Source organism: Charadrius vociferus, unplaced genomic scaffold, assembly GCF_000708025.1.
Source record: "Charadrius vociferus isolate BGI_N301 unplaced genomic scaffold, ASM70802v2 scaffold1503, whole genome shotgun sequence".
Taxonomy (NCBI): domain Eukaryota; kingdom Metazoa; phylum Chordata; class Aves; order Charadriiformes; family Charadriidae; genus Charadrius; species Charadrius vociferus.
The window spans coordinates 121,153-135,372 of NW_009647591.1; the positions used below are offsets into that span (position 1 = coordinate 121,153).

At 47.2% G+C, this 14,220-nt stretch overlaps 1 protein-coding gene across 1 annotated transcript in view; it reads right to left on the reverse strand.

Moving 5' to 3' along the window:
• The window catches only part of MYO5B (myosin VB), a gene marked incomplete at its 5' end in the record, with an annotated part of 120,823 nt that overhangs the window by 83,112 nt on the left and 23,491 nt on the right, over positions 1-14,220 (reverse strand). Inside the window, 5 exons of the mRNA XM_009880985.1 lie at positions 3,514-3,779; positions 5,349-5,458; positions 7,735-7,842; positions 11,559-11,640; positions 12,102-12,245. Coding sequence (XP_009879287.1) covers positions 3,514-3,779; positions 5,349-5,458; positions 7,735-7,842; positions 11,559-11,640; positions 12,102-12,245 — 710 coding nt within the window. The remainder of the gene's footprint in view (positions 1-3,513; positions 3,780-5,348; positions 5,459-7,734; positions 7,843-11,558; positions 11,641-12,101; positions 12,246-14,220) is intronic.

Sequence of the window (14,220 nt, forward strand, 5' to 3'; positions counted from 1 at the left end):
GCAGAGCCTCAATGATGAACACATCCTTGAAGAGCTCCTGATGTGCTTGGTCTTGGTTGCACAGCCATCACACCAAGCAGATCAGCGCCTCCAGCTCTTGCAACTAAAGGGTCTCCTCCTTGGAAATACCAACTCCCGCAGCTTCATGATCAGAGCAACGGGGCAAGAAAAGATTTAATTAAAAGTGAGATGGAGAGGCATGGCGAGCTAGGTGGAAAAACACGACAAGAGCAGGGGTACAAGAGGAAAAGATATCGGAGTGGAAACTCTTTTTCCATTTCAGAGACACCAGATGTGATTTATGAACCCTCCCAGTGAGTGCCAGCTGGGGGCAAAGCAGCTGTACGACATCAACTCCGAGGGAGATTTCACAAAGTCACTAATTAAGAGACTCTGCCAGCACAATTTGCTAATTTACGGACAAGTTTGGTCACCGGCTCTACACGTGTCCTCGCCAGGAGGTCCTGCCTGTAAAAAGTGACTGCACTAAGACAACATCCTAACAGGAAAAGCAAACCAATGGCTGCTTTGTTTCTATTATTTTCAATGCCTATATCCCAGTGTAAAAAAGAAACACATTCACTGCTCCATCCCATCGCTGTGGTTCCCAGGAAGGCACCTCCCAGCTTGGGGAGAGCTCTCGCGAGCAGACATTGGGGAGCAAACGCTGCGTTTTGGCTTTTCTCCTGTTCCCTGTTTTGCTGCATGACTTGGCATCACCTAAAGCCGCTGCAGCACCGGGGTTTATACTAAAATATTTAAAGTTCATAAATAAGTCCAGCATACAGCTGGCTGCCTGGGTGTTCACACTTCCCTTCACGTGGCAAACAGAGGAAAAACAAGCAGTCCCCACCAAGTCCAGGAACGCCACATGAATCCACTCTTCAGATGGATTGAGGTATTGCTACTACAGCAAATAACGCCCTTTCAATAAATACATAAAGGTTTCTAATGCTGCATCCTCTCACCCCAATACTAACAGAGAATTAAGGATGCAGGATCGAACAGTGGAGAATTAGGAGCCAAACCCCACAGCCTCTGCATCCTGAGTTTGGACCTCATCCCTAGAAATCCCACCCATGGGGACAGTCCTCCTCTAGGAGCATAGGGACAAAGGTGCTCTCGGAATGTCAGGGACGTGCAGTGGAGGCTGTGTGCACCCTCCCTCCCCTGCAAACCTGCTTTTTTTGATAGGACTTGCAGGTCCCCATGGAAAAAAAAACAAACCCTGCTGTACTCCACGGTGACACCAGCGCTGTAAAAGCATTAGCTGGCCCACGCGCTGGACGTGACGCACAGGAGACCTGCAGCTAAGGGAGGTATTTCTTCCACACTAACAGGTTTTCAAGCCCAGCTTAATCTTTCATGAGCGTTATCCTCAAGTCTCCTTTTATTCAGATTTCTGAAAAAACACGTCTGATTTTGTAACTCAGCCGTCCAGCTTTCTGCATTGACCCACTATCACCCACAAAGCTCCATCTCAAAGCTTTCTCATATTCCAGCCTATACAAATCTCTATTTGCAGGGACACCGATGGGAAACAGCTTTTCCATCTCGTACAGTCTTCAAACCAGATTGTGCCAATCCCATCTGGTCTAGTGGGAGGTGTCCCTGACTATGGCAGGGAGGTTGGAACTCGATGATCTTTAAGGTCCTTTCCAACCTAAACCATTCTATGATTCTACGATTTAAGAACTTTCAGGTGCTGTGCTATGTACCTAGGAGAGATCAGACACTTGCAAACCTCCGACAGCAACCTCCCCATCTCAAACCATCCCACTGAAATCCCAAACCAAAGAGGGCTGTACTCTCAGCACTGGTACAAGTGCTGCTGTAAACCCTGCCATGTGGCAGCAGTCGCTGATGGAGATGAGCAGGCAGTGCGCTACACTGATGCTCCAGCACTGACTTTTGGCATCTTTTCTGCTGCCATGGCTGTCTAGCGGATGTTAAAAATCAACATCCCAAACACCAATAGCTGTAGAAACCCCATGGGAGGTTTCATCCACAAGATCCAATTCCAGTAACTGTGTAGGTATTATAGCCATAAAAGTCTTCTGCAGCTGACCCAGAACTGCTTCGGTAGGATTTCATTCTGAACTTCAGGTTCACTTTGATCAGACAGACCTTACGAGGAGTCTGCCATTACACGAGATTTGGGATTGAGGAAGCACAGCAACTGCTCCAGGTCAGGGACCAGTTCCTGGGGCAGCTACAACTTGTTCAGCCCACATTCCCCTCCAAAACAGTAGCAACTAATTACCTTAATATATTAAAGGGAGCACAGCAGGTCACTGCTGTTCCACTTCTCTGTTGTTCTTGCTCCCCAGAGAGACAGAAAAGGGACGGTGTTGAAATAGGGGAGGGAAAAACAACAAACCCAGAAGACCCCTTTCCTTTTCCACCCCACAACCGACATAACCCTCTCCTTTCTCCTCCATCTTCTGCTTCTTTGCAGCACTTCAGCTACAATGAACTCTTCACATGAGACTCTCGCATCCCTTTTCTACCGGCGCTTGAGTGCCAGGATGACAGACAGGACGGCAAGTGGTACCCAGTCCAAATTTAAAGCAGCTCATTGCCCCTGAAGTTGCAGGCTGCGAGCCTTACCCTTGGTTATTGCAGAGCCCCACCGCAAGTTCCCAAAGTCCTCCAAAAGCTCTTGCTGCACAAGGGCCCCACAGCAGTGGTTTCACAGCCAAAGAGGCAAAGTAGTTTCCTCAAATCCCACAGCAGCTCCAGGGAGGAGCCAATGCAGTCTTTGGTCTCCACATCTGCACCTTTACCCCAAGCTCATCTTTAAGCCTGGTGCTTTAAACAGCAAATCCCAAACGGGATTTGGATTCAGGACAGAAATCCTGAACGGGAACAGCACGGGAGGTAAATCCCAAAACCAGTGCTCAAGAGGATCTCCACACACTGGAGTCTGGACTGCAAAACCTAAGGGAGGATCGAAACTGCAAACCAGGTACCACGACTACGCTTTTTGCAACCTTTTCTATTATTCCCATCCCCTGTCACGAGCCGAGGTGAAGCGTGCATGGCCAAAAGGGCGAGACAATTCAGAAAAGACTAATTAAACAGCCTTAAAAGCAGAAAACGCGCCTACCTGTGGGAGAATTTTTAGAGATCAATGGTCACCCTGTGAGCACCCCAAGCACTGAGAACTTGTTGATGACAGTGTAAGCTTCAAGGAATGTCGAAGGTCAAATTGTGTTTTGTGAACGTCTGAGTTATGTAGAGGGAGGAAAGAACTGTTGCTGAATGTACCGATAAGCAGGATTTTAATTAAAACATAGAAGTAGATAACTAGGTGAGTGAACAGCTGGGGCTAGCCAGTCATATAGTAGAGATGCTTGTTTGAACTATGCATGTAACCAATTATTGCTTGAGTGTTGCGTGGCGCGGGAGAAAATTGTCTATATTAGCTGAGCTATCTGTGCAATAAAGTGGCATTTACCCTGATCATATTGGTCGTGGTGTATCTGTCCGTGCTTCCGCGTCAACACCTACCCGTAGATATCGAGCACGCCGATGAAGGAATGCTGCTTGACGGTGGTGTGCAGGGCCTTGTTGATGTGCTGCACTATCCAGTTGAAGAGCTGGGCGTAGATGTGCTTGGCCAGGGCGTTCCTGGCATTCACCACTTGCTGCACGGACATGTTCTTCACGTAGGTCTCGGCCGTGGTGATGAGCTTGCGATGGCAAAGCCAGTGCTGCATCTGGCTGTGCTCCACACCCAGCAAGCCACAGAAGTTGTTCAAGTGTTCGTCTTCGCTCTGGGGATAACAAGAAGCTAAGTCAGCAGGTTGGTGACGTTCCAAAACTGGAGTTTTAACAGCGAGTTCCCAGATCAGTGCAAGAAATTAGCAGCGTGGGAAATACTGTGTATCTCTGTGGTCAGTAGGAAACAGAACTGATGAGCACTCATCCAGTTGCGCTAGTCTTCATGAAAACGGATGAAACGGCTCACACAGAGCTCTAAATGGCGGTACACCCTATGGCTTTCCTCTGCTCTGGCTATCCTTAAGGTCTTGAACTTGATGACGAGCAGATTTCCACGGTGACTGCCAACAGGAGAGAGCACTCTCCACTTTACTCCTCCTTGAGCTGCAACTACACGCTCCTTCAGAGCAACCTTGATTAAGCCTCAAGTTAAAGCTTAGGGTATGCCATTACATCGTGCCTTTTACAAACTAACTCCATTTCGAACAACAAAGTTGCACAGTGTGCATTACCAGCAGGGCTTGCGTTTTGCATAATCAATAAAATGAAACGTGAACTTCATTTTCTCTAGTGCATCGTATTTTTTCCTCCTCAAACCACGGCAAGGCAGTTCTGGGTCTCTATTATGCTAAGATAGCGGGCAGTGCCTTTTGGACAATGAGAAATCAATTTCCCTTTCCTCAGCGTAATAATACATATCTAAAGGAAGTAAATTGTTTCCAGTTAAATACGTGCTTTTATAGAAGCTGCATGGGTTTGGGAGTGGAAAGAAAAGCGCATTGTAAAAGACCTCTAGGATGCTTTTTTTGCTCTAATATCTTTTTGACCACCGATTTCAAGTCATAACAGGATTGATTTAATACCATGCAATTACATCTGAAAGTAATTAAACAACATGAACTCCATTACAGAACTCAACATTGTCAGAGCAGACCACTGTTACGCATCCACGTTGCCAAATATCAAACAAATTACCCCCAGCATCCAACTAATTGCACACCACATTATCTCAAGGGTACCACCAGAAGTGTGTGCAGAACCCATTTTAATACTTTAATTAGGAAAAAACGACCCAGTCTGGGATGCAATGATAACTGACAGGACAGTATATTCCATATAATCACTTCCCCCACCCCTGGACACAGAAAAACTACCACTAAGGCATCTTTAGTCTTATTTATTCTTGCTAATTAACTGCGCAGTGCTCCTTTGGGTACTGGCTGGCCACATTACAAGCAGCAGCCTCCTGGCTTTGCCTGTAGAGCATCGCACCTTCTGCTGGTGGGAGTCACCGTTCCCCCCAATACTCTGTGCACCACGTCTTTTAAGAAAGTAGGAAGAGTTAAAGATGGATTGGGACTGAAGGTGGAAAGCGACCTTTGAATCATCTCGCTTACGGGCTGGCTAGAAAGGATAAATAAATGGGATAAATAACGCACTATCTTCCAGGAAAAACAAAGCACCCAGTATACTACGATGTGTTTTCAAAAAAAAGCAAAGAAAACCAGGAGGAACAGGGTTTTCTACCAAAGGATACTGCTGCAAAGCTCAACACATCCAACGTGGCCCAATTTATGAGCATACAAAGCTCCCCACACGCCCCAGTCTTGCTGGTGACCTACCGATACGCTACAGGCATCGCCATCTCGTTCCCCTTGGATTTCCAAGTTGCCTAGGTGCAGAATGGCAGCAATTATCCTAAAAATGGTCGTCTGATGAGACTCCTTCACTCCTACGGGAACAATTGATGGTTGGTTTTTCACAAGAGAAAACAAACTGCAATTTACAGTTTCTTTGAAAACGCTCACGGTGTTTGGTTTCCTTCCCAGGCTGTTGGTTTTCAGAATTATCAGACCTCTCCCAGGAAACTCATCACAAACTCTCAGTAAAGTCATCGTTCAAAAATGACAGCTGAGACGGCCAGAGGAGCTCCTTGTATTATTTCTTTACCCCTAATGATTGCATCAAAGCAATTTTAATCACAGTGGGGTTTAATACTATCGCAAACATGCATGAAACCAAGGATGCTACTCCACAAAGATCAAGAATTATAGGGGCTCTGCGGTTTTTATGGAACAAGGAGTTGCTTCTCTGCGATCATAATCCAACAGCGAGATCTCACTGACAGCTGAAGCACAGAAATTACAACTTATTGCCGGTGTCCCACAAACAGAAGAGAAAATTAAAGCCGTGCGCATGATGCACAACGCCTTCAGACTGGTGTGCTACAGCAAGTCACCAGGGAGATGACATGAAGCTCTGTCCTACCATCCCCAGTGTCTCAACAGGAGCTATGTGTTTCAGGTCTTCATTGGGGGTGTAAGATATTATTGCTTTATTTTTCTGGCAGGCTTTTGCAGGCATTCCCAGCAGGGGCTTTGCTCAGCAGCAGCTTGTACGCAGCTTTCTTGCCGTATCTTGCATTTTTACATCCCAACGGGGTTTTCTGTGCCCCTTTTGTGTTCAGTGCCGGTGTCCTCATTATCTACCCAAGGTCTGAGACATCACCTGCTGGTTTTTGAATTATCAAGAGCTTCCCTTTCTCTCTCTTGGGACTTTTCTGTTATCAGCGCAGTGCGAAACATTTCAAGGTTACTAAAAGGAGCAACGCTCTGCTGTTACTTGGCACTCTTAATTGGAGTTAAGCCTGGCTAGGGCGGGGATTTGCAGATAAATCTGACTTCTCCTTGTTACACATAAAAAGGCAAGACTAGAAAGTGTAGTAGCAATTTCACTGGGCCCCGAACAGAAGCAGACAGAGCTGGGAAACACTGAAGGAAAACAAGGAAAGGCCAAGCCAGAGGAAGCATGCGAAGAGCACGGAAAATTGGCAGCGGAGGAAGATGCTCGCACAGTGCTTCCTAGGGACCAGCAACGAAGGAAAACAAGGAAAGGCCGAGCCAGAGGAAGCATGTGAAGAGCAGGGAAAATTGGCAGCGGAGGAAGATGTTCGCACAGTGCTTCCTAGGGACCAGCAAGGACTCTTTGGGGAGGCAGAGAGGAGGACCAAAGCGAGACTGCAGGTGGGAAGGGGATGGGACGAGGGTCCCTTGGGGATTACAGTCCCACAGGCAAGTTTGGAGCAACCAGAGGCATCGTATTTTTTTGATTAGTTAACAGATAGCAGTCGCACAAGCTGGACAAGAGGAGGATAAAAGATGAGACCCCCACTGACAGCCCAAAGAAAACGAAATCGAGCCCATCAAAAACACAAAGAGGACAAATTTTGGGGAAACGCAGTTATAGCACTTGAGTCCCCACTCTCGCTGCCAGCAGAGCGGCTGCGATACAGCTGCTCGGAGGGATTTCACAGCCGACTGCAAACATCGTGAGCTCCTCTCCCAACAGATGAAATGAAATGGAGAGGCACAGAGACTTAACAGGATTTAAAAACTTAGCTGCAGACAAATATTAATAAACTCCGGGAAAGTTTTCCCCCGCAAAATTTGTTTTTCCTTTCAAACAGTCGCTGCTGCAGGCAGGATATGGCAGTGCGTAACTGGAGCGTGCTTGGGTGGTTGTCGCAGAGGTCGATTTTGCAGCTGGCCATGCAGATGTGGACTCCGCACAGCAGGGATGTACTCAGCTCATTATTCCCAGGAATCTGCTACTTGGTACAACACTGTGATGGTCCGAAAAGCGACATCACCCTCAACCCAAATACAGATAGAACTGCGGAGTTCAAGCTCTTTTCCTGCTTGTAAAATTGGGTTAAAAGAAAAAAAAAACAAAAAAAACAAGCCGAAGCTGCAGCACAGCTTTGACTCCAGAATGGTTTATTTTGGTTTCTCGTAAATTCAATGTCCTCCTCCACTTTACTGCTGCTTTGCAGACAGCTGTAAGGAACAGTTCTCCTACTAAAGAACAAGGCAAAGCCAACTAGGTCGATAGGAGGATGGATTTATATCTCTTAGTGTTACAGGAGAGTGATATAATTCAGGCAAAATACTGAAAAAACATTTGCAAGAGACTTCTGCTGGGAAGTCTCCAAGCAAAGCAACCCCTTACCAAGCAGGGTGAAGGCGTGCCTGGTTTTCTCAAAGTCATCATCATCATCCACGCCATCGATATACGTGTTACCTCCCTGAGAAGTGTAGAAAAAGTCTTCGGCACATGCTAGGAGAGAAGAAACAGAAGAAATGCATCAGCAAGAAACAGCTTTCCGGATTGTGTACTGGGATGATCCCTCTCCCCCATCCTGCCCGGCCCCAAAGGGCACCCGCCTCCTTTAAACGATGGTTTACTTAGAAACGAATGAAGTATAACCTTGATAAATCACCGCAACTACTTCTTGCCGTGATGAAACCCTTTCCCCACGCAAAGCAAGTTGAACCAGGGCAGAGCTGTGGTATATTTGGGACTGGAATAACTGCTCTATCGCACAGGTGCGTATGACTTCAAATACTGAGGTTACCACTTTCACTTTTTTAAAATCCTGTTTTACGTACCCATTTTAACACCTTTCCCACAGAACACTTTAAACCCAGGGAGCAAAGGGAATGGAGAAACGCTCGCAGTGCCAGCATTACACCATTTAAGCATCCGTGCTTAAGTTATTTTAGTATGACACAAAGCTAAATCCTATGGAGACCAAGAGGCTCTTTAAATGCAGATACAAGAAGAAGAGACTGCGGGATTTATACCTACTTTAAAAAGCTTCATGTGCAACCACCCTTTCTTAAAACAAGGGCTTATTTGAGGCCAAAACCATTAAGATATGTGCCCAAGGCTGCCAGGCTGAGTCCTGGAAGTGCGGGAGCAGCCTTGGCCCCAGGGAGGGCTGGAGGAGCCCAGGAGGTGGACAGCCTCCCCATCCCACCCAAAATCGGTTCTCAGCATCAGCTTCAACTCATTTCAAACCGGGTAAAAGAAAAGTTCAGAAAGGTCATTAACACTCACAAACATATTTCCCCAAGTATCATGAAAATAACGAGAAAAACAGCCTACTGTGCGTTCCACATCAGCCTGCTGGTAACCTTTAAAATCACTGCAATCTGCACTTTTTTTTTGATTCACATTGCCACCAGAAGGTCCCCATGCCTTCCCAGCCCTCCCGCAGGCTTTTGCATTAGCTGTACTTTCAGGCTGTGAGAAAAACATTTAATTCTTTTTGGCATACAAAGCCCTAGGATCCAGAGGTTTCAGTAACTCTGCTTGTTGCCGGAGCATCGGGAACAAGGGGCAGAAAATGCTGATTGGGGTCAGAGAGGCGATGTCCGTCCTGGTCCTCCCCAGCACGACGGGAACTCATCCAGCCCATGATGGAGCACATCGCATTAACAGCTTCATGTTGCTGCATGGCATCCTGCAAGACGCATCCAGGGCTGACAGTGGTCGATGGGACCAAGACATCACCTTCCAATTTAAACCATCCACATTGCGATATGTTTCTGCCTCAAGTCGTCTCTGTTATAACCAACTCCAATATTTATATTTCAATATGTGCGCAACGATTTTAATAGCCACAGAAACCCTTGGATTCACTGCAAACAAATAAAGCATATTCTTGGTTTGCACCGCTGCCCAGGCATCATTGTTGGACACCACACTTCAAAAGGGCACTGTGTTGCACACCGACTCCCACATTTCGAAGTCACATATTTACTTTCCAGTTTAAAATCAAACTTTTAGGATTGCTCTACCTGAAGGGTCAACGCTTACTGGTTTGCTCTGCTGGGCTGACGTAAGTTTAGAGACTCTTTGTTTTCCAGCTTTTTGCAATATAGAAGAGTAACAATTCTTCACATGTGCAAGACGCAAAGGAAAAGCAACAGCTCCTGCTTTTGATATGGAAAACTATACATCCTGCTCTCTGTCTAATAAAAGATGGATTTTTACATCAAGATACTCCTTGTTTTGTATAAGCCTGGGGAAGAAAAGGTTGACGGATAGGTAAGGTACAGCTCACATGAGGAAATAAATTTGAGTTTTCACTACTCATCTTGAGATACAGGTGAGTAAATCTGATGCAAAGTTGGTAATGAAAAAAAAATTTGCTCAAAATGAAGAAAAATCAGCGAATTGTGTACACCTGCACTCGCAGAAAACTGCTCAGCACTGTTAATTCAACAAGTCAGGGCAGAGCCTGGTTTACCCCCAAAAAAGCAGCTCACAGTGCCCACATCCCCGTCCCCCTGAAGCCAGCTAGCGAAACATTTCAGAGACGTATTTTCAAGCTATTGCATGGTGGCGGCATAGGAAACACTGAAGACACACAGCTTTAATTTTGGAGAGAATAGCTGCTTTTTCCGTTGTTGCATTTTACCCCAAAGTACAAGCAGCAGGCTGTACAGATACCTGAGCATCCCTGTGACACAGCGAACACACAACCACCACGGAAAAGTGCAGCTGGAGGCTGACACGCACTGACAACATCACATCTGGATTAGAAACGACCCAAGAAGTCTTTCCCTCCAGTGAAATGCCTTGCGGGCTAACGGCCTTGGCACCCACCGCCTCCTCCACTGCCAGCTGTTGCCATTACACAGTCTCCCTTGAGACACCGAAATCGAGAGCCACAGTCACAACAGCATAAAGACATCCTGGATGATGCACCAGGAGAGCTCCGAGCCTTCGGTATTATCAGTCACCACAAATACAGACCAGGCTTTTCAAGAGCTGTGTTGAAAAAGATTGAGATTTACTCTGATCCACACGTTCCCAAGAAGAAAAGGGTGGTTTCACAGCTGGAGTTCTCCCACGTCAACTTGTCTCCCAGGCTGGGTGGAAAGAATTCATTTCTGAATTTTAAGATGCCAGCGGACAAGAGCATTACTCAGAACACCTTTGCAAAAATGAAGCGCATAACTCCGTGGTAGAAACTCTTGAAAGTGCTCAAAGAGATGTGCTCTGGAGTCATGTGAGCATGTAACGGGACGAAATATGGGCTCCTTGACGGTAGCGGGGAAGCCGCTGTTGGAGGGACACCTTTTTGGGACCCTTAGAGACCGAAAGGAGCTCCAGGTCCAGCACAAGCCTTGACCTACAGAGCCAGGTTTCACGCTATGGCTGGTGCACAGGGAATCATGCAAAACCTTCACCTCCCACCTTAAGATTTAAAGGTACACCTAGACATTCTCAGAAATTATCTTATGCCTTAGCAAACTCACAGATGTGATTTGCTGTCACTACGCAGAGTATGGACTACAGCAGCGTAATGCACCGAGGCTTACTGGTGACAACAGGACAAGAACAGGAGCTCTTCCATTTCAGCCCCAGCAGTCGGTAGGTGTGGCCAACGTGCCTACGGTGACCCCAAAAGTCATTAACACAAGCCCAGAACTACCCAGAAACCGAAAGCCTCTCTTCTCAATCTACCACTTCTCTGTAGCCACGATGGAAACCTCTGCCGAGACACCGCAGCAGCCTGTGTTGGGATCCCAACCTGCCATTTTAAATACTTTTAAATACTTTAAAGCATGTTTTAAGCCTCACTTCTCTTTTTAAGCAACAGCAAACATTCCAGATAAAAAATTAATTACAACACCTCTCCGCACCCACTGCTGCAAGTGAAAAACCTCTTATTCAGAGGTGTCTTACAGAGGTTTTGCTGCAAATCCTGGGGGGGGGGAACCAAAACAGCTTGGGATGCATCCGGGGAGTTAACCATCGACAGCCAATCTAAAAAGATAAGGTGCCACATCCCTGGAGACGGCATGAGCAAACCTGTGCGCCACCAGGGAGAAGCAGCCCTTCAAGCTCATCTCCCTGTACCTCCTCCCACTGAACAGGCACACACAACCTCATCGATAACGTGTTTTTCCAATCCCACAATGTTTTCCTGTTGCCATCAGGCAGCCGTCACCAGCAAGCACGGAGGTAGAAGTACTCACTTAGTCCAAGGTCTTTGAATTCTGGAAGACTCGCCGAGGCACAAAGCTGATAGAAGATGTGGTAGTTGCGCTCATCCTCCGCCTACAGGGGGGGAAATGCTGAGTCAGCAGAGGCAAGAAGAGGTTACAGCAGTGCTCCCACCCTCAGGCTGGTGTTCACTGAGCCTGGGGTGACCCTGACCCCCTCCCCTGCTTTCCATCAACAAGACCTCCTTGGTGCCACCAAGGAGTCAAGGACCTTGTCCCACCTGGGAAAAACGAGGTGCCAAGCCTTGCCCTGACCCTCAGGCATGGAGGGAACAGAGGTCAATTAATGAGTCTCCCAGGTACATATTCCTCCAGAATAAGGTCACCAGGTTGGGACTATCAAGAACAACTGCAAACGACTGAGCCTGAAAGACATGTCTGGAAGTCGCGTCCACCAGGAAAGTTACTTTTAAAGCCATTTTTTTAATCCAAAGAAAAGATCCAGACTATTAAATTCCCACAGTACAGTATCCCAAAGAAAGAAAAGAAAAGAAAAAAAGAAGTATAGCTCCTCACCTGGAATACAACTCGTGATTTTTCCAACAGATATGTTCTCATGTTGGCACCAATGATGTGGTATCTTTTGTCAAAGCCGATCTGAATGTACTTCCCGAAGCGACTGCTGTTGTCGTTCCTTGTTGTTTTAGCATTTCCAATTGCCTGCATAAAACAAAATTAAACATTAATTTTTAATTTATTTTTCAACATTTTTTAAACATTTACGTTCGTAATCAGTGTTACATAAAGACAGGAAGATTCAAGGAAAACCCCTTCCCACATGCAGAAGGCAGAGCAACGACGTGACTTTGGGGAGGGTTCTTCACTGAAAATGTGGTGTATCCAGAATTCTTCTGGAAGAAAAATGCATGTAAACAGAAATGAGTATTTGTACAGTAATTAGATCACCTAGGTCCCAACAGTCACAGCACTCCTGTGTTGTCTTATAGGATGTCCCTGCCTTTGTTAACGAACAGTCAATTTTGGCAGCTTTCCTGGAGGGGACATGAGTGAAGAAGCCCCGCGAGAGGGAGGGAACCAGCTGCAATCCACCTCCAGATGTTCAGGCTTCAGTCCACAGATTTGGTGACATGGCCAGAGCCCCTCTGTGACTCTCCAGCACCTACCTGTCACCTCCTGGGCAGGCAGTGCTGCCACGCACAGTGGCAGAAGGTAGAGGAGAGGAGAGAATCCAGCCCACATGCAAACACGGGAATCCATCAAGCAGCCAACGGAGCAACTCGTGGTGATGCAAGCGGGCCAGAGAAAGACAATATTCCCATTCATGGCTACACCGGCCTTATTTTCCACCACTGTTCCTCTGCCCTGAGATGATGAGCCTCAAGCAAGCGCAGCAGAAGCGATGGAAGGGAATGGGCCCTCGTGCACCTCTCGAAGGCTGCCTGCCTTTCCCAGGCTCTCCTTGCAGACCACTTCACCAAGCCCCTGCCTGCTCTTTGCCCCATCCATCCACCACCACCCCAACCCCTCTGCTAGCTAATGCATCTCCTTCCCCTAAAGCCCATTTATTCACCCTTTTACCGCAGCTCACCCTTCCCCATCGCTTACAGCACTCCCTGCCCCACAGCCCCCACTTCTCACCTCCACCCCTCCAGCACGCATCCCGGACCAGCAGGGCAGAGGCAGTGCACACATTCTCCACTTCTGCCCAGAGCCCAAAACTCTTCCCCCAGGGAAACAAGAGCTTCACAAACTGCTACAGCAAACACCACAACTACATATTTTACAATGCAGAATTACCATCGTTCACCTCATCTTCGATTCCTTGTCTATAAAGTAGAGATACCTGCCCCGGGGATATAGGTCCCATACATCAAACACAGAACACCTCATTGCTAAGGACTATTTCACGACACACACATCCCCTCTGTTCCATCTTCACATTTTAACTTTGGGTTTTTTGCAAACCAGGTAGTTCTCTTTTATGGCTTTTGCGTGGGCAACATCCTTATCAATTTCCAATAAAGACCGCCAAATTCCCTGGCCCCGGCACTTCAAAATTATATCCAGAACTGAACACAGGCAAGAAAATTAGAGCAATAAAATTATGGAGTCGTATAGAAGAACAGCAAGCACTATGAATTTTTCCTTGGATGCTTTTAAGTGTTCCCAGGTACTGCAGCTACATTTCACAGAGAGAAAGAGGAAAACAGCTTGAAGTCCACACTGTGACGGATCACTGACCATCCTCTGCCAGCCATACACCTGTGTGGCTTTTCTTATTCCTCATAGAATCATGGAATGGTTTAGGTTGTAAGCGATCTTGAAGATCATCTAGTTCCAACCCCCCTGCCATGGGCAGGGACACCTCCCACCAGACCAGGTTGCTCCAAGCCCTGTCCAACCTGGCCTTGAACACCTCCAGGGATGGGGCAGCCACAGCTTCTCTGGGCAACCTGCGCCACTGCCTCACCACCCTCACAGCAAAGAATTTCTTCCTCATATCTCATCTAAATCTCCCCTCTTCCAGTTTGAAGCCATTCCCCCTCATCCTATGGCTCCCCTCCCTGATCCAGAGTCCCTCCCCAGCTCTCCTGGAGCTCCTTTAGGCACTGGAAGGGGCTCTAAGGTCTCCTCGGAGCCTTCTCTTCTCCAGGCTGAACCCCCCCAACTCTCC